The sequence below is a fragment of the Ctenopharyngodon idella genome, chromosome 15 (assembly GCF_019924925.1).
Source record: "Ctenopharyngodon idella isolate HZGC_01 chromosome 15, HZGC01, whole genome shotgun sequence".
NCBI lineage: Eukaryota > Metazoa > Chordata > Actinopteri > Cypriniformes > Xenocyprididae > Ctenopharyngodon > Ctenopharyngodon idella.
Genome location: NC_067234.1, coordinates 35624266 through 35645561, shown reverse-complemented (window position 1 = coordinate 35645561; position 21296 = coordinate 35624266). Strand labels below are relative to the sequence as shown.

Here is a 21296-nt window from a genome sequence, read left to right as displayed (position 1 = left end):
ACAATGTCCTTTAACATGACTTAAAATACAAATATAATAACAATGGGGCAATAATATCTGGATCAAAAGCAAGTAATCATATGGTTTTATAAAACAACACTTTTAAAATACATAATATAATATACATTGTATAAACAATTATATTATGTATTATAACAAATGCCTGCAGAGGGCGCCAACGGCCTGATGATTGTTGTTGTCCCACTTTACATCAGATCAAGTACTTTATTGTCATTGTGTAACACAACGAAATTTATCTTGTGCCAACCCCAAAGTGCATTAAGAAGACAATACAAATGACTAACAACATCTAATTACAATAGTTAAAAACATGAAATAGTTACTAATAAATAATTAAATAATTGATATCATACAATAGATAATGTTATAAAAAATAAGCCATTAATTAAGACAGTAATTTAAAATATAGCAGCATAAATGTTCTTGTTGAACTTATTGAGCTTATTTTAGGTCTGGGAGATAGAGTTCAACAAAGTTATTGCTGAGGGGAAAAAACTGTTTTTCAGTCTGTTCGTGCGTACTCGGATTGATTGAAAGCGTCTTCCAGATGGGAGGAGCTGAAACAAATTGTGACAGGGATGAGTGATATCCTTATCTATATTATTGGCCCTTTTAAACAGTGAGTTTTATAAAGATGTTCAAGAGATGGTAAATCAGTGCCAACAATATCCTGTGCTGTTTTCACAACCTGCTGCAGGGCTTTTTTGGCAGCTTTAGTACAGCTGCCATACCAGGCTGTCATACAGTTAGTCAAGATGCTCTCTGTGGTACATCTGTAGAAGTTGACTAACAGCTTCTGAGGAAGGTTAGCTCTCCTTAGCTTTCTCAAGAAGTAAAGGCGTTGTTGTGCTTTGCCTATCAAACATGCGGTATTGTCACCCCAGGAGAGATCCTCTGTAATGGTAACTCCCAGAAACTTGTGGCTGGTGGTTCTCTCTACAATGTCATCTTTAATATTCACAGGACTGTGGGTGATCTTTTTAGTGGTCCTAAAATCCACAATAATTTCTTTGGTCTTTTTGATGTTTAAGACCAGGTTGTTGATGTCACACCACGCTGTCAGGTTCTGAACCTCCTCCCTATATGCAACTTCATTATTGTTTGATATAAGCCCAATGACAGTCGTATCATCTGCAAATTTAACTAGAATGTTCGATTCGTGGATAGCTTGACAGTCACGGGTGAAAAGTGCATAAAGAAGGGGGCTCAGCACACATCCTTGTGGCACACCAGTGCTCAAAGTTAAGGTAGAGGATGTATGCTTGTCCAACCGCACTGACTGAGAGCGGTTGGTAAGAAAATCCAGTAACCAGCTACATATGGAAGGGGTTAGTCCTAATACATGGAGTTTGTTGATCAGTTGACTTGGTACGATGGTGTTAAATGCCGAACCGTAATCAACAAAGAGCATCCTGACATAAGTGTTGGACTTTTCCAGATGTGAAAGGGCAGCATGCATGGCTGTACAGATGGCATCCTCAGTCGGTCTATTTGCCCGATAGGCAAACTGATGTTTATCTAGATCAACTGGTACAGAGTCTTTGATGTGAGTGATTACTAGCCTTTCAAAACATTTTGCAATAACAGGAGTGAGAGCAATCGGTCGATAATCGTTGAGGCGTGTTACCATGTTTTTTTTTTGGAACAGGCACAATGGTCGTGGTTTTTAGGCACGTAGGAACTTTACATAAGGAGAGGGAGAGGTTGAAAATGTTTGTAAACACCTCTGCCAGTTGGTAGGCGCAGGCCTGTAACACACGTCCATGTACACCATCAGGACCAGCTGCTTTCCTTGTGTTGATGTTGTTAAGCGCTTGACGTACCTCCTGTGTATGGAGAACAAGGGGGTGTGAATTTCCTGTCAGTTTGAAGTGAACTGGAAATTGATTATTGTCCTTTTCAAACCGAGCAAAGAAGCTGTTAAGTTCCTCTGCAAGATAAGCATTATTATTTGATGATAAATGTTGTATGTCATTCTTATTATTATAATCGGTGATTACCCGAATGCCTTGCCACATTCGCCATGGATTAGTTATTGCTGAAATCCTCTTCAATCCGCTGTTTATACTTTAATTTTGCAGACCTGATGCCACTCTTAAGGCTAGCTCGGGCAACTTTGTAAGCGGAGATATCTCCTGATTTAAAGGCTGTGTCCCTTGCCCTGATCAGCTGTTTGACTTCATTATCCATCCATGGTTTCTCATTTGGATACACTCTGATCTTTTTATTAACAGTGACATTATCCACACAGTAACCGATATATGACATCACAGATGAAGTAAATGTCTCTAGGTCTGACTGATGGGAGAATATGTTCCAATCTGTGTTTTCAAAACAGTCCTGGAGTTGGTTAATGGCAACTTCAGGCTAAACTTTAACAATCCTATAAGTTGATTTAGCACTGTTAACCAAGGCTTTGTAAGCAGGAGTGAGAAACAAAGAAAGATGGTCTGACTGTCCAAGGTGGGGGTGTGCTATAGCTTTATAAGCATCTTTTATGTTTGTATAAACATGATCTAGGGTATTTTCCCCTCTAGTTTTACACTTTACGTGTTGGTAAAATCTGGGAAACAGTCTTAAGATGGGCTTGATTAAAATCCCCAGCAATAATAAAAATTCCATCAGGATGTATGATCTGTTGTTTACTAATAGCGTCATACAATTGCTCCAGTGCCACCTTAACATTGGCCTGAGCTGGTATATATACGGCCATAACAATCACAACTGTATATTCCCTGGGCAAATAAAAAGGCCGACATCTTAACATTAAATATACCAAGTCCGGAGAGCAAACCTTATCGATCATTGCAGAATTAGCACACCAGGAATCGTTAAGAAAAACACAGAGTCCTTCTCCTGTTTTCTTACTGGATTCGGTCGTTCTGTCGGCACGATGTAGCGTACGGCCAGCTAGCTCAACTACAGCATCCGGTATGCTAGGGTTCAGCCACGACTCGGAGAAAATCAGAAGGAAGCAGTCCTTTGTGGGGTTATGTGTGACAATGTCCAGTCGGAGCTCATCCATTTTGTTGGTAAGTGATCTAGTATTCGCAAGAAAGATGGAGCAGTTCTTAGTCTCACTAGTAGGCCCGCTCGTTTACCCCTCTTCTGCTTCCTCTCCTCGCGCCGTCTCCGTCTTCTCCCTCCGTGAATTGGAAACGATAGTCCCGGTGGTTGAAGAATCTCCTGCGGTATTGTTTCCACATTAAAATGATCGCCTATGTAGTTCGAACCGATCTGTAGCAGCTTCTGGCGACTATAGTACACTTTCGCATTTATACGTGATACAATAATAGTCAGTATTAAAAACGTTAATAACATCGAACAGCACTTATGTGGGGAACACGAAGCTGCTGCGTCTGTGCGCGCCGCCATCTTGGATCATATCAAATCTCTATTTAATATTGGTCAAACGACATTTAATTCAAATGTTCACTTAATTTTTAATATTTGGCAACTTCTTTATGAAAAATGCTACAGCCACTATAATTTCTTGAACAAGAAAATGTGGACATCATACATGCAAACTCAACTCAGAGATTAAACTACTGAAATTTGAGGAAGGCAAGTACTTTCGAAAACAGGGAAGTTTAATGGCAAAAGATAGACGTATTCAGGAAGACAATATTATTTCAAAATTAGTTGCCCTCTCATCAAAATCATGTCCAAATGAAGAAGAACAAGCTGAGTTAGTCACTTTACAACTGGAATTGGACAAATTATATAAGAATAAGGCAGAAGGAGCCTTCATTAGGTCACAGAAGCAATGGTTGGAAAAAGGGGAACAAAACTCTGCATATTTTTTTTGGTTTAGAGAAATTTCATTCTAGAAATAATACAATTGAACAACTTAAAATAGATGGGAATATCACAGATGACCAAGTTAAAATGTCAAAATTTTGTACAGAATTTTATAGTAGATTATATTCATCCAAATTTTGTGAACATTCAGCTTCTCTGTTTCTGAACTCTATTTCTGGAATTAATTGTAAGACCATCGACCCTGTACAAAAAGAGCTCTGTGATAGTTTGATTACTGTTGAGGAAGTCTTAAATGCTGTCGCACATATTAAGGTTAATAAATCTCCTGGGGTCGATGGCCTCACGGCCGACTTTTATAAAATCTTTTCTGATCTTATTGCCCCCTTTCTTAAAGAGGTTTATATAGAGAGTACAGAAAATCAATGTCTTCCACCTACTTTAACTCAAGGATTTATAACTTTGATTCCAAAACCAAAAAAAGACCCATTGCTGTTAGATAACTGGAGACCAATTTCCCTATTAAACAATGATTATAAGATCTTTGTCATAGTCTTTGCCAATAGAATCAAGTCAGTCATGGATCCTCTTATAGATGAGGCACAAACTGGCTTCCTAAAGAAAAGACATATTTCAAATAATATAAGATTAGTCTTAGACTTGTTGGACTACTCACATTTAAGTACTGATGATGGATTTATTCTTTTCTTAGACTTCTATAAAGCGTTCGATACGGTGGAGCATGCTTTTATTTTTGGGTCATTACGAAAATTTGTGTTTGGAGACTTTTTCTGTAAGGCTATACAAACAATGTATAGTAATGCAAACTGTTCTGTTAAACTTGAAGGTGTTTCATCCTCCAGATTTGATTTAAAACGTGGTATAAGACAAGGTTGTCCCATCTCCCCTTACCTCTTTTTGTTCTGTACTCAACTTATGAATATCTATATTAAATCAAGCCACTTAAAAGGAATATCTATTGCTGGCAGGGATGTTATCATATCCCAGTTAGCAGACGATATTCCACTCTTCCTAAAAGATCAACTTCAGGTCCCACCTGCTCTTAAAGTAGTAGATACATTTTCTAAAGCCTCTGGCCTTAGTTTAAACATTAACAAATGTGAACTGTTATCTATTAAAGATTGTCAGTTACAACATATTGCTAATGTCCCAGTGAAGGAATCAGTGACACATTTGATTGTTATCTCGAAAGATCAAAAATCTAGATGTAAGATCAATTTTGATCCCATTATCCAGAAGACTGCTACTTCCCTTGATGTTTCTAAGGAGATGTGTAAAGTTATCAATACTGCTTTATTTAATTTCCTTTGGAGAAACAAAACACATTATATTAGGAAATCTATAATAATGAATACTTATGAATCAGGTGGATTGAACTTCCTTGATTTCAGTACTCTAAATAATAATTTTAAAATTAATTGGATTAGACATTTTATTCTAAATCCAAATTCTCTTTGGAGTTTTATACCCAGTTTTGTTTCCTCCAAAGTAGGTGGTCTTGAATTTCTCTTGATTTGCAACTACAAAATTGATAAAGTCCCTCTGATCTTATCTTGCTTTCACAAACAAATGTTGCGCTTGGTCCCTGTTATATAAGCATAACTTTCCACCCCATAGATATTTAATTTGGAACAATTACAATATATTATTTAAAAATAAATCCTTATTTTTTGAAAGATGGTTCTTAGCAGGCATAATACGAGTGGATCAATTATTGAATCAAGAAGGCTTATTATTCACTTACTCTGAATTTCTAGATTTTCATAGAATTCCAGTGACACCAAGGGAATTCTCTATTGTCATGGATGCAATTCCCACAGGGGTCCTGGCATTATTCAGAGCTAATACCCAAACCAGTGTTGCGCCCTCTTCTTCATTTAATTTATTTGATACTGCAGTTGGGAAACTTTGTTTTGCCCCCGGAGTCTTAAATGTTAATAAAACTATTTGTTCTCTTCTTCAAAAAGATATTGTCACTAGGCCCATCTGTATTGTTTATTGGAATAGACTGGTGGGAGGTTTGTTATGGAAAGCCATCTGGACTTTACCAAACAAATACTTATTGGTAAATAAAATTAAGGAAATAACTTTTAAGATACTACCCAGTAAATAACTTTCTTGTGAAATTTAAAAAGGATATTGATTTAAACTCTTCTTTTTGCAATACACTGGCTGAAACTTTGTTTCATTTGTTTTGGCATTGCGCTCATGTAAGAAAATTTTGGAAAGATTTGTCTAGATTTATCATTGATAACATTGACTCCACCTTTTCGTTGTGTTTAGAAAATGTTATATTTGGTTTTACTAATATCCCCCCAAATAAAAGAAAAGAATACTCTATTATAAATTTAATTTTAATTTATGCTAAATTTCACATACATAAATGTAAGTACAGTAAAACTCATCCTTTGTTTTTGGTTCTTGAAAAAGAAATGCAAATATATATCAAGACTATTCTTCATTCACATAATAAGAAAGCAATTAAAACTGTTTCTATCTGTGAATCCTTTAATATATTTATATAATTTTACAGCCTCCCCCCGGCTGTCTGTTTTCTCTATGTGTATATGTATTGTAGTTTTGACTGTACATTGACTTTGTTTTGTTTGAAGTTCTATTAAAAAAAAAAAAAAAAATTCAAAGAAAATGGCGCAAGTAGTAATTCGTTGTCTAGTTTGCTACGGGATGTGGCAGATCAGCTGGAGAGTTGCAAGTTATTTTCACCTAATGTTATTCGCATTATGCCGAAATATTTAAACTATTTTCCAGAAATAAAAACACGAAGCTGAAGCTACTTATGTGATCTCCACAGCATCATCGTCAAAGAGTCTGGAACCGTCGACGTCAGACGCCTAGAGTCAGACACCCAGTGGATGGTTGGTTAGAAGATTGTTGATAGCTAGCTATAACTTTAGCAAAATGACAAATAACGTTAATGCCATAAATGTTTTAAATTGGGAGCACGGAGAAAACTTTATACAACGATCAGATGGTCTCATATTGTCCCATCCATCGTCATCATTAACGTGGGTAGATGATATGAAGAAGTGGCCAGAGGAAACCTATGGGGACTGTCAGGAGTTGATGGAGCAGCATGTAGAGGGTGTAGATGAAGAAGACTGGAGTTATTTTAAATCAGTTTTGTTAAACAAGAGATAACTTTGTGATTTGTTTTAGAAAATGTTTAATTTAATACAAGTTTTATAAAATCGGTTGTAAGACTGTTTGTTGTCATCAAGAAGCTAGAGAAACCTTTTACTGACCTTCATGTAGAGGTAATATTTCACCATTTCATTTTCATATGTAATAAACCAAGATGGAATTCATTTGCAAACTTGATATGACTTATTACATTTAAATCAGAAGACTTAATTCCTTTGAGTTTTAAGGGGAATCTACAGTGCTCACAATATATGGTTTTAAAAATGACATCTTTCTCTCTTCTGACTGCTGTTATCAATCGCTCTCAATTTTTTCCCTCTTTTTGAAGTTTGTAAAAGTTTTTCTTTTGCTATTTGCGCAAATAAAAACACAAAAAATATATTTAATGTAGTCTCATTCACCGCTATAAAAGTTTACCCAACTATGACGACTTCTGCTACTGAGAAACACGAAAATGTGAAAAGGGTCTATTGAGGATTTTTTTTTTAAATCAAGTACTCAAATTTAAAACGAGGAATCATGAAAGTCCTAATTACATTCATTAAAACAACACGTGGCAGGAGAGTCAGCTGACAACGTCGATTGTCCTCCATTTGTTTTTCTTCTCAAGTCTCGTTTGATCTCGTGAGTCTCTGAGATCTCGTCTCGCTGTGAAATCGTTCCTACAGTCAACAGGTGTGTGGTCTCGCGGTCCGACTGAATCATCTAGTGTGTCCCAGGCCTAAATGAACTGTAGAAATCATATTTTTCTATGTTCAAGTGTTTGTTGAGTTGAGGTGATTGAGTGATTGATCTGTAAATGATTGAACACATGAGCTGCTCCTCAGTAAGGAGATACGATCAACATTTAAAGTCGGCATGAAATGATTCAAATTGCTTGATGATTCAAATTGCGAAATGCCTTAAGCAGTTAACTAAATAAACTGCGAAAAGGTTATGTTTTCTAAGGGGCCGTTCACATCACGTTTTCCAGACGCATCGAGATGAAAAATTATCCACTTTTCAGAATGCAGCAAGAGCACCGCAGGTCATGTGACAAGAACCAACCGATCAGCTTCAGCCTTTCCGTAACAAAACATCGAAAGCTCAGCCGAACAGCTGATCATAGCTGTACAGGGTGGTTTTTATTTCTCATCTCCATAAATATATCTAGTAGTAAAGCTAATGCAAGGGCTAGAAATCAATTTATCCTTTGCTGAAACTTCCTAGAGCGCAGTTCATGGTTGGATAGCAACGACAGACGCCACGGGAGCGGAAGCGCTTTGGAAAGAAGGAGAAAGCGGTGCGGCCGTGCTTTCCACGCGTTTTTAGACGCGATATGTAAATGGCCCCAAATACGTCAGGGACGGAATGGTCCAGAGAGCGCTGTGCGGCGCCATCTGCAGGACAAAGATCAGCCAAGATGGAGGAATATCTGATCAGAGCTGTACACGGATACACATTTTTAAATAAATCTAGTAGCAGAGCTACTGCAAGTGATTTTCAGTGCTGGAAATCCGTATATCCTTTGCTGAAACTACCGCGTCGTCATGGAGAGCACAGCTCATGGTTGCAATTTTACTGAACTTTCTCTTTTTCAAAGAATACTGAAAAATAAAATGTATCACCATTTCCAGAATAATATGAAGCAGCACAACTGTTTTCAACATTGATAATAATCAGAAATGTTTCTTGAGCATCAAATTGAATTTTAATGATTTCTGAAAGATCATGTGACACTGAAAACTGGAGTAATGATGCTGAAATTCTGCTTTGATCACAGGAATAAATTACATTTTATAATATATTAAAATAGAAAACGTTTTGTAAAATTTGTAACAATATTTCACAATATTACTGTTTTTCTGTATTTTTGATCAAATAAATGCAGCCTTGGTGAGCAAAAGAGATTTATTTCAAAATAATTAATAATTGTTTCCAGACTTTTGGCAGGAACTTTAATAATAACAATTCTATTAATACTTTTATTATATTATATAATATATTAATTATTATCATGATTATTAAATGCTGCAGGACAACAGTATGTATTACTACAATATGTGAAATATCTTTAAATGTGATAAAATAAATATATATTTTTTAAATAACGGGGGCGTTTTTATCTCTATCTGATCACAAACATTTAAGATGATTGTGAGGTAGACTTGAGCTGAAAGAGGGGGGTTTCATGACTCTTTAATGTTCATTACATTAACCTCTCCTGTTACAATTTTTCTAGATTTTTGTGTGATAAACAGATTTAATTTGTTATATCAGTTTTTATATAATCTCTTAGAATAACAGTAAAACTCACTGACATATTAAATTAATTGTTTAAAAAAAAGAGATACTGCACAAATTATGATCATACATGTAAATATATGTATTATTCCTAATTGAATTTGACTGCAGGTGTGTTATGATAATGTTTTTTTCTCTGTGACACAGATCATGATCATCTAACATGGTGATTTGAGTTTATGTTATTGGTTTCTCTTTGATAATGAAGTCTCTGTTGATCTGAGAGAGTAAAGAGTGTGTCATTGTTCTCTACAGGTTGAGTGATTGTGGTGTCACAGATGAAGGTTGTACTGCTCTGGCTTCAGCTCTGAGATCAAACCCCTCCTCACACCTGAGAGAACTGAATCTGTCTGAGAATAATCTAGGAGACTCGGGAGTGAAGATAGTCTCTGCTGTACTGGAGAATCCTCACTGTAAACTGGAGAAACTGTGGTAAGATCATATGTGACTCTCACATGAAACTGAGTCACTGAATTTTATAATTTCATTTATTCATGAAGTAACAAAATGGAATAGGGGAATTAAACTATTATCACATTTAGGGCTGTCACTAACAATTATTTTGGTGATCAAGTAATCGGTCGATTATTTTCACAATTAATCAATTAATCAGATATTTTTTATGATAATAAAAATAGACCTAAGCAAACAATGGCCTTTAACATGACTTAAAATACAAATATAATAACAATGGGGCAATAATATCTGGATCAAAAGCAAGTAATCATATGGTTTTATAAAACAACACTTTTAAAATACATAATATAATATACATTGTATAAACAATTATATTATGTATTATAACAAATGCCTTCAGAGGGCGCCAACGGCCTGGTAATTGTTGTTGTCCCACTTTACATCAGATCAAATCTCTATTTAATATTGGCCAAACGACATTATTTTAAATGTTAACTTAATGTTTAATATTTGGCAACTTCTTTATGACAGAAATGCTACAGCCACTGTAATTTCTTGAACAAGAATATGTGGACATCAAAACATGCAAACTCAACTCAGAGATTAAACTTTTATTTTGAAATTGTGATGAACAGTTCACATATTTCAAAGATATTGACGTATTCTCCTGTGTTGGTGTAGGTTAATAAATGATTTACCTTACAAATCTGATGAAATGGCACACATTGGGCCTCATTTATGAAACGAACGTACGACAGAAAACGGTGCGTACGGCTGTTTCCACACAAAACTTGCCATTTATCAATATGGACGTGAGCGGTCTACGATCAAATTTTTTGAGTTAGCGTGAACTTGCAGCTAGTGTTGTAGTACCCGAGACCTGTCTTAAGACCAGTTTTTGAAGGTCTCGGTCTTGTCTTGGTCTCAAACTAAAAGGACTCAGGATTTTATTTCAAGACCAGTCAAGACCACACCTGCGGGCATATCGCTAAATTGCCATTGCATTGTCTGATTTCTTTGTTAACATCATTAATTTGATTGGATGTAAAACTTACTGCTTCAAAAATGCAATCATTAGCTTATTTCTAATTTCATTTATTTTGTCACTGTTGTGCCGGGTCAGAAATCAACAAGGGATTGTGTCAAAAATGTCACCAAAATTAATAAAAATGCCCACAAAATTCAAGATGTGATTGCAAAAAAGTACTTGTATAACATCTTTATTTATAATATAACATATGATATAATTAAGCAATATCACAAGAAAGAGGTCTGTTTTCACAAATATGAGCACAATTGCAAACATGATAATGATTTTTTATTTATTTATTTTTACAAATGTTCAATAAACAATTTTATTTTTAAAACATTATTCTCAACATTATCTATGCATTTATAATTGTACCAATTCAGATGCAACTTCTGTTCCACCTCTGCAGTGTAAAGATGAATTTTGTTGTTAGTGATTTCAATTGTTTGGTAACAGCTCTATATAGTGTCTAATTGTAATTATTGATTAAAAAGAAGACATTTCTCAGGCAGTAAATGTGGATCTTTCAGATGAATTTGAGGAGTGCTAGTCTGGGCCCGGTTGCATGAAAGCCCTTAAGAAAACCCTTAGTTATAATATTAAGGGTACCCTTAGTGAAACATGAGTTGCAAGAAAAAAACCTTAAGGCTGTCACTAAGTATTTCCCTTAATTGCTTAAGTGTTCCCTTAAGATCTGTTATGCATTGCAACAAAGTCCTTAGTAATCATTTAGCCCTAAATAAATTAAGGGATCAAAACAGGTCCCTTAAGTCATCTGCTGAACTCAAACACAATGGATGATTTCATGTTAACTGAGGATGAGGAAGTACTGATGTGTATTTTTAGCGATCGAAATACGCCTGTTGAAAGTATGACGTTAAACAAGCGTGTATTGTAAAAAAATAAAAATAAAATAAAATAAAACTGAATGAACACAGCGCTTTTATATTTTTATCACTTCCACTGTGCACTTGAATTAACTATCTCATGCCAGGCTTTTGTCTTGTGCATAAAAGTGTCTGATTATAGCGGCAGACTTGGAATAGCTTTTTTTGTCCTTGGTCCAGTTTGGTTTAGATTTATTTTTTAGCGCACAGGACTAGGCGTCGAGCTGTGACGCATATAGTCCAGAGAGCAAACCTTATCGATCATTGCAGAATTAGCACACAGAGTCCTCCTATTTTCTTACCAGATTCGGTCGTTCTGTCGGCACGATGTAGCGTACGTATTCTCCTGCGGTATTGTTTCCACATTAAAATGATCGCCTATGTAGTTCGAACCGATCTGTAGCAGCTTCTGGCGACTATAGTACACTTTCGCATTTATATGTGATACAATAATAGTCAGTATTAAAAACGTTAATAACATCGAACAGCACTTATGTGGGGAACACGAAGCCGCTGCGTCTGTGCGCGCCACCATCTTAGATTATATCAAATCTCTATTTAATATTGGTCAAACGACATTTAATTCAAATGTTCACTTAATTTTTAATATTTAGCAACTTCTTTATGAAAAATGCTACAGCCACTATAATTTCTTGAAGAAGAAAATGTGGACATCATACATGCAAACTCAACTCAGAGATTAAACTACTGAAATTTGAGGTAGGCAAGTACTTTCGAAAACAGGGAAGTTTAATGGCAAAAGATAGACGTATTCAGGAAGACAATATTATTTCAAAATTAGTTGCCCTCTCATCAAAATCATGTCCAAATGAAGAAGAACAAGCTGAGTTAGTCACTTTACAATTGGAATTGGACAAATTATATAAGAATAAGGCAGAAGGAGCCTTCATTAGGTCACGGAAGCAATGGTTGGGAAAAGGGGAACAAAACTCTGAATATTTTTTTTGGTTTAGAGAAATTTCATTCTAGAAATAATACAATTGAACAACTTAAAATAGATGGGAATATCACAGATGACCAAGTTAAAATGTCAAAATTTTGTACAGAATTTTATAGTAGATTATATTCATCCAAATTTTGTGAACATTCAGCTTCTCTGTTTCTGAACTCTATTTCTGGAATTAATTGTAAGACCATCGACCCTGTACAAAAAGAGCTCTGTGATAGTTTGATTACTGTTGAGGAAGTCTTAAATGCTGTCGCACATATTAAGGTTAATAAATCTCCTGGGGTCGATGGCCTCACGGCCGACTTTTATTAAACCTTTTCTGATCTTATTGCCCCCTTTCTTAAAGAGGTTTATATAGAGAGTACAGAAAATCAATGTCTTCCACCTACTTTAACTCAAGGATTTATAACTTTGATTCCAAAACCAAAAACCGACCCATTGCTGTTAGATAACTGGAGACCAATTTCTCTATTAAACAATGATTATAAGATCTTTGTCATAGTCTTTGCCAATAGAATCAAGTCAGTCATGGATCCTCTTATAGATGAGGCACAAACTGGCTTCCTAAAGAAAAGACATATTTCAAATAATATAAGATTAGTCTTAGACTTGTTGGACTACTCACATTTAAGTACTGATGATGGATTTATTCTGTTCTTAGACTTCTATAAAGCGTTCGATACGGTGGAGCATGCTTTTATTTTTGGGTCATTATGAAAATTTGTGTTCTGTTAAACTTGAAGGTGTTTCATCCTCCAAATTTTATTTAAAACGTGGTATAAGACAAGGTTGTCCCATCTCCCCTTACCTCTTTTTGTTCTGTACTCAACTTATGAATATCTATATTAAATCAAGCCACTTAAAAGGAATATCTATTGCTGGCAGGGATATTATCATATCCCAGTTAGCAGACGATACTCCACTCTTCCTAAAAGATCAACTTCAGGTCCCAGCTGCTCTTAAAGTAGTAGATACATTTTCTAAAGCCTCTGGCCTTAGTTTAAACATTAACAAATGTGAACTGTTATCTATTAAAGATTGTCAGTTACAACATATTGCTAATGTCCCAGTGAAGGAATCAGTGACATATTTGGAAAGATCAAAAATCTAGATGTAAGATCAATTTTGATCCCATTATCCAGAAGACTGCTACTTCCCTTCATGTTTCTAAGGAGATGTGTAAAGTTATCAATACTGCTTTATTTAATTTTCTTTGGAGAAACAAAACACATTATATTAGGAAATCTATAATAATGAATACTTATGAATCAGGTGGATTGAACTTCCTTGATTTCAGTACTCTAAATAATCATTTTAAAATTAATTGGATTAGACATTTTATTCTAAATCCAAATTCTCTTTGGAGATTTATACCCATTTGTTTTCTCCAAAGTAGGTGGTCTTGAATTTCTCTTGATTTGCAACTACAAAATTGATAAAGTCCCTCTGATCTTATCTTGCTTTCACAAACAAATGTTGCGCTTGGTCCCTGTTATATAAGCATAACTTTTCACCCCATAGATATTGAATTTGGAACAATTACAATATATCATTTAAAAATAAATCCTTATTTTTTGAAAGATGGTTCTTAGCAGGCATAATACGAGTGGATAAATTATTGAATCAAGAAGGCTTATTATTCACTTACTCTGAATTTCTAGATTTTCGTAGAATTCCAGTGACACCAAGGGAATTCTCTATTGTCATGGATGCAATTCCCACAGGGGTCCTGGCATTATTCAGAGCTAATACCCAAACCAGTGTTGCTCCCTCTTCTTCATTTAATTTATTTGATACTGCAGTTGGGAAACTTTGTTTTGCCCCCGGAGTCTTAAATGTTAATAAAACTATTCGTTCTCTTCTTCAAAAAGATATTGTCACTAGGCCCATCTGTATTGTTTATTGGAATAGACTGGTGGGAGGTTTGTTATGGAAAGCAATCTGGACTTTACCAAACAAATACTTATTGGTAAATAAAATTAAGGAAATAACTTTTAAGATCTTACATAGATACTACCCAGTAAATAGCTTTCTTGTGAAATTTAAAAAGGATATTGATTTAAACTTCTTGTTGCAATACACTGGCTGAAACTTTGTTTCATTTGTTTTGGCATTGCGCTCATGTAAGAAAATTTTGGAAAGATTTGTCTAGATTTATTATTGACAACATTGATTCCACCTTTTCGTTGTGTTTAGAAAATGTTATATTTGGTTTTACTAATATCCCCCCAAATAAAAGAAAATAATACTATATTATAAATTTAATTTTAATTTATGCTAAATTTCACATACATAAATGTAAGTACAGTAAAACTCATCCTTTTTTTTGGTTCTTGAAAAAGAAATGCAAATATATATCAAGACTATTCTTCATTCACATAATAAGAAAGCAATTAAAACTGTTTCTATCTGTGAATCCTTTAATATATTTATATAATTTTACAGCCTCCCCCCAGCTGTCTGTTTTCTCTATGTGTATATGTATTGTAGTTTTGACTGTACATTGACTTTGTTTTGTTTGAAGTTCTATTAAAAAAAATAAAAAAATAAAAAATTTCAAAGAAAATGGCGGCAAGTAGTAATTCGTTGTCTAGTTTGCTACGGGATGTGGCAGATCAGCTGGAGAGTTGTAAGTTATTTTCACCTAATGTTATTCGCATTATGCCGAAATATTTAAACTATTTTCCAGAAATAAAAACACGGAGCTGAAGCTACTTATGTGATCTCCACAGCATCATCGTCAAAGAGTCTGGAACCGTCGACGTCAGACGCCTAGAGTCAGACACCCAGTGGATGGTTGGTTAGAAGATTGTTGATAGCTAGCTATAACTTTAGCAAAATGACAAATAACGTTAATGCCGTAAATGTTTTAAATTGGGAGCACGGAGAAAACTTTATACGACGATCAGATGGTCTCATATTGTCCCATCCATCGTCATCATTAACGTGGGTAGATGATATGAAGAAGTGGCCAGAGGAAACCTATGGGGACTGTCAGGAGTTGATGGAGCAGCATGTAGAGGGTGTAGATGAAGAAGACTGGAGTTATTTTAAATCAGTTTTGTTAAACGAGAGATAACTTTGTGATTTGTTTTAGAAAATGTTTAATTTAATACAAGTTTTATAAAATCAGTTTTAAGAGTGTTTGTTGTCATCAGGAAGCTAGAGAAACCTTTTACTGACCTTCATGTAGAGGTAATATTTCACCATTTAATTTTCATATGTAATAACCCAAGATGGAATTCATTTGCAAACTTGATATGACTTATTCCATTTAAATCAGAAGACTTAATTCCTTTGAGTTTTAAGGGGAATCTACAGTGCTCACAATATATGGTTTTATAAAAAAATTAGGGATGCACCGATATGATTTTTTGGGGCCGATACCGATATTAACAAACAATTATTGGCCGATACCAATATTTGTCACTTCCTCTCTTATTTGAAATTTTGTCATCAAAATAGATATTTTGATCATGTTTTAAATAAGCAAAGTTCAAAAACATCTGCATTAAAATATACTAGCAGGTTTATTGCTGCATCATCAAATAATTTCTAATGAACATCAATTGGATCCATTTAACATTCAGCAGGCCTACATAAAAACAACAGAACAAAGATACATATGAAATAAACAGTGCTTTTAAGGTAGGTTTAAGGTTTTAGGTTTTCAGGTACAGAAATAAAGTAAACAAATGTAAAATAGCACTGCACATTCTTCACTGTATAAATTATATACATATTAATCCTTCTTTATTGTAACAGGCTTTATTGTGATTAATCTTCTAATTTATTTTTGTATATATTTTAATATTTTTTGTAAATTTAAATATGTATTAGATCTGAAATATCTCCTTTACTAAGGCGGGACTCTTATTTTGACGTGTTTTCTCGTCTACTGTCTGAGGAGAGCGCGCAGTTCTTCAGTTATTTTGCAGATTTAAAGTTTGTCCGTTTATTAAGCATCCCCCGAAAAGGCATAAAATCTGTATGTATTTGTTAACTGTTAGTTGTAATAAGTGTTTTGAGTAATTCGCTGTATGTTGATAATGCAACGGAGAGAGAGAGTTTAATGCGCACTTCTTGTGCTCTAATGTTTAGCTTTTGTGGTGATTTGTTTGGAGTGAAAACGGACGCAATAAACTTAATGAGTAAAGGTTTGGTCATCATTCGGATGGGGTCTGCTACACTTATGAAAGTTACAGAAGTTATTTAGTCAAGAATAGGGTGTGATTTTTTTTGTTTTTTGTTATTTGATTAATATTAAAGCGCAGACAGCAGCGCTAGGATTACGCAACAGTCATACAGCTTAGCGCCTTCACACAGTTAATTAATAAACCATTGGTTTGTTATATCGGCCTTTTTCCTGCTACAGCCGATATGCCGATGGTTGTAAATTAAGCAAAAATCGGCCGATAAATATCGGCGGCCGGTACATCGGTGCATCCCTAAAAAAATACTGACAGCTAACATCTGGCACATTGTAAAGATTTATAAAAATAACTACATACACTATTTACACTGATTAGTTAAAGCAAAACCACAGCACAGACAGATGTGGAACGCACCTCCACATCAACACTTATTTATCCTCTACATCAGAAATTATGTTGCTTAGAAGGTTACACAGGGCAAATTCTCTACATTTTATCAATTTTAGGGGTGAGGTTAATTGGAACTGTTGTAAGAAAGAATGTTGAAGTTTAGTCATATGACCGCTTGGCGATGCGCCTGGAGTTGGTGGTGTCTTCTTCGGAGAGTTGCATGTCTCTCTTGGTGAACGCTGGAATGACAAGTTTCACCTTCCTTTCATAGAGGAGATCGGTTATGGTGAAGCCTCTGTCTGCAATTACTTCATCACCTGGACGAAGGTATTCCAGAAATCCTGAATTTGCAGTTATGAATTTATCACAACACCAGGTTTTGAAACACCAAACCTTTCAGCAAGATCACCCTGCAATAAATGAAGACGCAGCTTCATCAGAGTCATCAGGAGCTGATCCCAAGTGTACATCCAACGTCAACCCTGTGAGCTGACAGAGGTGGTTGTTTCTCAGCAGAGTTGTGTATAACGGCGCCGGCTCATTGTGTTCTCATATCAGATGTAGGCGGCTTCAGGTTGAGTTGTGATTTTGAAGTGTAGTTGTGGTCAGAGACAGATGGATCCTCCCATTGTGTTTCTGCATCACAGTTCAGGACATGTGGATGTGATCATCCTCACAGTTGTCCACTGCATCACTGACACTCATCGATGCATCTGTGGAAATAATAGAACCATAAACATATTTTTACATTAGTACTATAAATACATCATGAATTAATGTATGATGGCACCCATACTTGAACAGAACAGTGTGTGAGAGAGATGCATTAATAACGAGACAGTAAACACACAATCTCTAACTCTAGTGTTAATACGTAGGTCAATATCAATATCTGAATGAGAGATGTAGCTGGCCTGCTATCATCTGCAATCTCTGTAACAGGAATAACGTAAGCTACTGTAAGACTGTAATGTACTATAATAAATATGTACCATTGTACTATCGTAAATATTAAATATATAGGTGGCAATGGTAATAATGCAAGATTCGTTGTATTTTGTAACTGCTCGTTACTGATCTCACATTCATAGAACGGACTTCACAAATCTAACGTTAGGCTAACAAGCACATGGCTAGCTAAGTTAGCTTACCTGAATCTGACAACCTGTTCAGCACCCGGCGTGACTTCTTTACCGCAACATCGTAGCCGAGACATTTCTCGGGGTAAGGGTGTTCGTCAGTCGGCCTCCCGTCCATGAAATGGTACGAACACACATAAGGGCACTTCAAGTTTAGCGCCTTCAGCCATTGCCTCAGGTGCTCCTCGTCTTAAGGTGGTGGGTGTGAATTGTAAAGTGCACCGCAACACTCCGACCGCTTTATCTAATCTACCGTTACAGCTATAGGATTACAGCTAGCGACTAGTTTAGGTCCCTCTCAGCAGGAAGTAAGATGACAAAACCAACGCAATAACGTCACCCTTGTTGTCGCGAAAATAAGGTGAATAACACGCGAGAGCTACAACCTGTCACTGCAAATACAGAGTAATCGAGCACGCGCTTCAATCAATGATGAACAATGATAAGCAAGACCAACCCACCTAATTATCATACATGACAAAGAAATGTAAGAATAAATATGAAAATAAAAAAAATGTTGAAATAAATAAATAAATGTTAAAATAAATAAATTTGGAAATAAATACATATTGGAATAAATAAATATAAAAAAAATGAATGCATAAATAATTAAAACAAAAGCAGAAAATAATAAATTAAGGAGGAAAAAATGAATTTTATCAAGTCGTTTATTCATTTATTTATTTTCCTATTATCACATTTATTCATTCATTCATTCATTCATTTATTAATTTTTAATTTCTGCAGGTTTGGTCCTCCATACATCTGTGACAGGTTGTCGTTAGGATGGTGAATTTAACAATAGAGGGTATGCATTGACGGCAGTTTCCCGCCGGAACGCGCTCCCTCAGCTGGACTGAGTGGTACAAGAACCTGCTGCATGACTGGATTTAATAGGGGAAACTGCGAAAACGCGAGTAAAACAAACGATTACGCTATTTGTACAGTCAATCGCAAAGCTCTTTCCCGTTTTGGATGAGTTTAGTGTGTTTTTCACAGCATTCACGCTGAAAATCAATGCTGCCACTCAGTGGGCGTAACCGCAGTCATAACGGTCGACGGTGACGTCACGTGCACACCCTCTATAGAGACAGAGCGCATTTAGGCCACGCCCACACCGGGGGGGAAACAATCCAACCGTCTCCATTGACTTTGTATTGCGTGAGGCTGCCTCCTTGTCATTTCTGACTTATAACAAAAACAGAACAATGTCTTAAAGCTGCTGTGTGACAAGGTGTACAGCAAACAAGCTAAAAAACCCAGAACTAAGTTTTTATAAGCTACTGAACCGTAAAAGCCTTTAAGGAGACAAAAGTGGATACAGGTAATAAAGCATCAGCAGGAAGAATGGGTAAATTTTGGGATCCTGACACTCAGTATGCCTCAGTAAGCCTACGTGTGCAGTAAACATTTAGTCACTGTTAAGTCAAATATCCAAATGTCAGTTTTATATATTATATTTCCTGCCGCTGATTACATTACCCTCCAGTGGGCGTAGTTCTCATAGTCATATGACATGTCGCGCTCTGTATCCACTTTTTAGTCCTTAAACGCTCGTTTTTTGGGTCGACAGCTTATAAAAACTTCTGGGTTTCTGGTTCTGGGTTTTTTTAGCTTGTTTGCTGTACACCTTGTCATATAGCAGCTTTTAGACATTGTTCTGTTTTTTGTTATGAGTCAGAAATGACAAGGAGGCAGCCTCACGCAATACAAAGTCAATGGAGTACCTCAGGGATGACGTGTTTTTGTAGGCCAACCCGGAAGTTAGCGGCGCACGGGTTCCCTCGATCGAAAGCCAATGCTTTTTTCCCATAGACTTTTGGAAAATCGCAAAAAATGAGCTCTGTGTTTAACAAAGGGTTATGACACTTACACGTTTTGTCTATCAAGATAATCTTTACAAGTTAACACAACATTTATACATTTTGAAGGGTCAGATATAAAAAGCTAACAGTAGGCTATAAACGGACTACAGCACACCATGGTCGCGGATCAACGTCAGCACCACCAAGCTTCCTCAAACTTTATTTAGAAAACAACTTTATTTAAAAACATGCTCTCTGATTATGATCTGTGCTGTGTATGAATACTTATCCACTTTTCCATGAGAAATGCTGTCCAAATGTCCTGTTTGTCATGATGACGTCTAAAGTCCCTGCCAAAGGAAGTAGTCCCTTTTAGCAATTTGTTAGCAACCGCCGTTTTTAAGACACAATAAAGGTTTAAAAAATCACAAGCGGGTTATAACTGGTGTGTTTTATGTCATAGATCAAAACATGAAAATATTTAGAGGCTTTGTTAACCACAGACCTTATTTCAGGCGATTTAGCAAAAACCCATTCAAAAAAACCCATTGACTTCGGGGCGATGGAACCGGAAGTCCTAAAATGCTAACTCGCTTCCGGGTTTTGCCTACAAAAACACATCATCCCTGAGGTACTCTATGGAGATGGTTGGATTGTTTTCCCCCCGGTGGGCGTGGTTTTCAGATTATGACGCGTGTCGCTCCGTCTCTATAGCTGTGATAAAGGTCTGTTGATCCTTTTCACAGACTGTGACGCGTTTAAACGGTCATGAATATTGTAAATCCTGCAAAGTTTTTATACTTTCATTTTTTAAAATTTTTATGTACATTTATAACAATATATTTAGTATTATATTAAATTTGCATTAAATTACAAAAAACTAGTTCCCGCTGCTGTGAGGGTGTTTCTGATACAGCGGCTATGGGAGTGACGGTAAAAATGACATCTTTCTCTCCTCTGACTGCTGTTATCAATCGCTCTCTATTTTTCCCTCTTTTTGAAGTTTGCAAGTTTGCGCAAACACAAAAAAAAATATATTTATTGTAGTCTCTCATTCACCGCTATAAAAGTTTACCCAACTATGACGACTTCCGCTACTGAGAAACACGGAAATGTGAAAAGGGTCTATTGAGGATTTTTTTAAATCAAGTACTCAAATTAAACGAGGAATCATGAAAGTCCTAATTACATTCATTAAAACAACACGTGGCAGGAGAGTCAGCTGACAACGTCGATTGTCCTCCATTTGTTTTTCTTC

The 21296-nt window shown here is 35.8% G+C and overlaps 1 protein-coding gene across 50 annotated transcripts in view; it reads left to right on the top strand.

Annotated features, from left to right (window-relative positions):
• LOC127495148 (NACHT, LRR and PYD domains-containing protein 12-like) overlaps positions 1-21296 on the top strand; it is a 165375-nt gene that overhangs the window by 49131 nt on the left and 94948 nt on the right. For 36 of the 50 annotated variants that reach the window (XR_007925071.1, XM_051861649.1, XM_051861647.1 and 33 more), the window contains one exon: positions 9502-9678. The exons of the other annotated variants lie outside the window; for them this stretch is intronic. Coding sequence is in view for 35 of the 36 variants with exons in the window: in XM_051861649.1 (XP_051717609.1) it covers positions 9502-9678 (177 nt within the window). In the remaining variant the exon portion in view is untranslated. The remainder of the gene's footprint in view (positions 1-9501; positions 9679-21296) is intronic. 50 annotated transcript variants of the gene reach the window in all.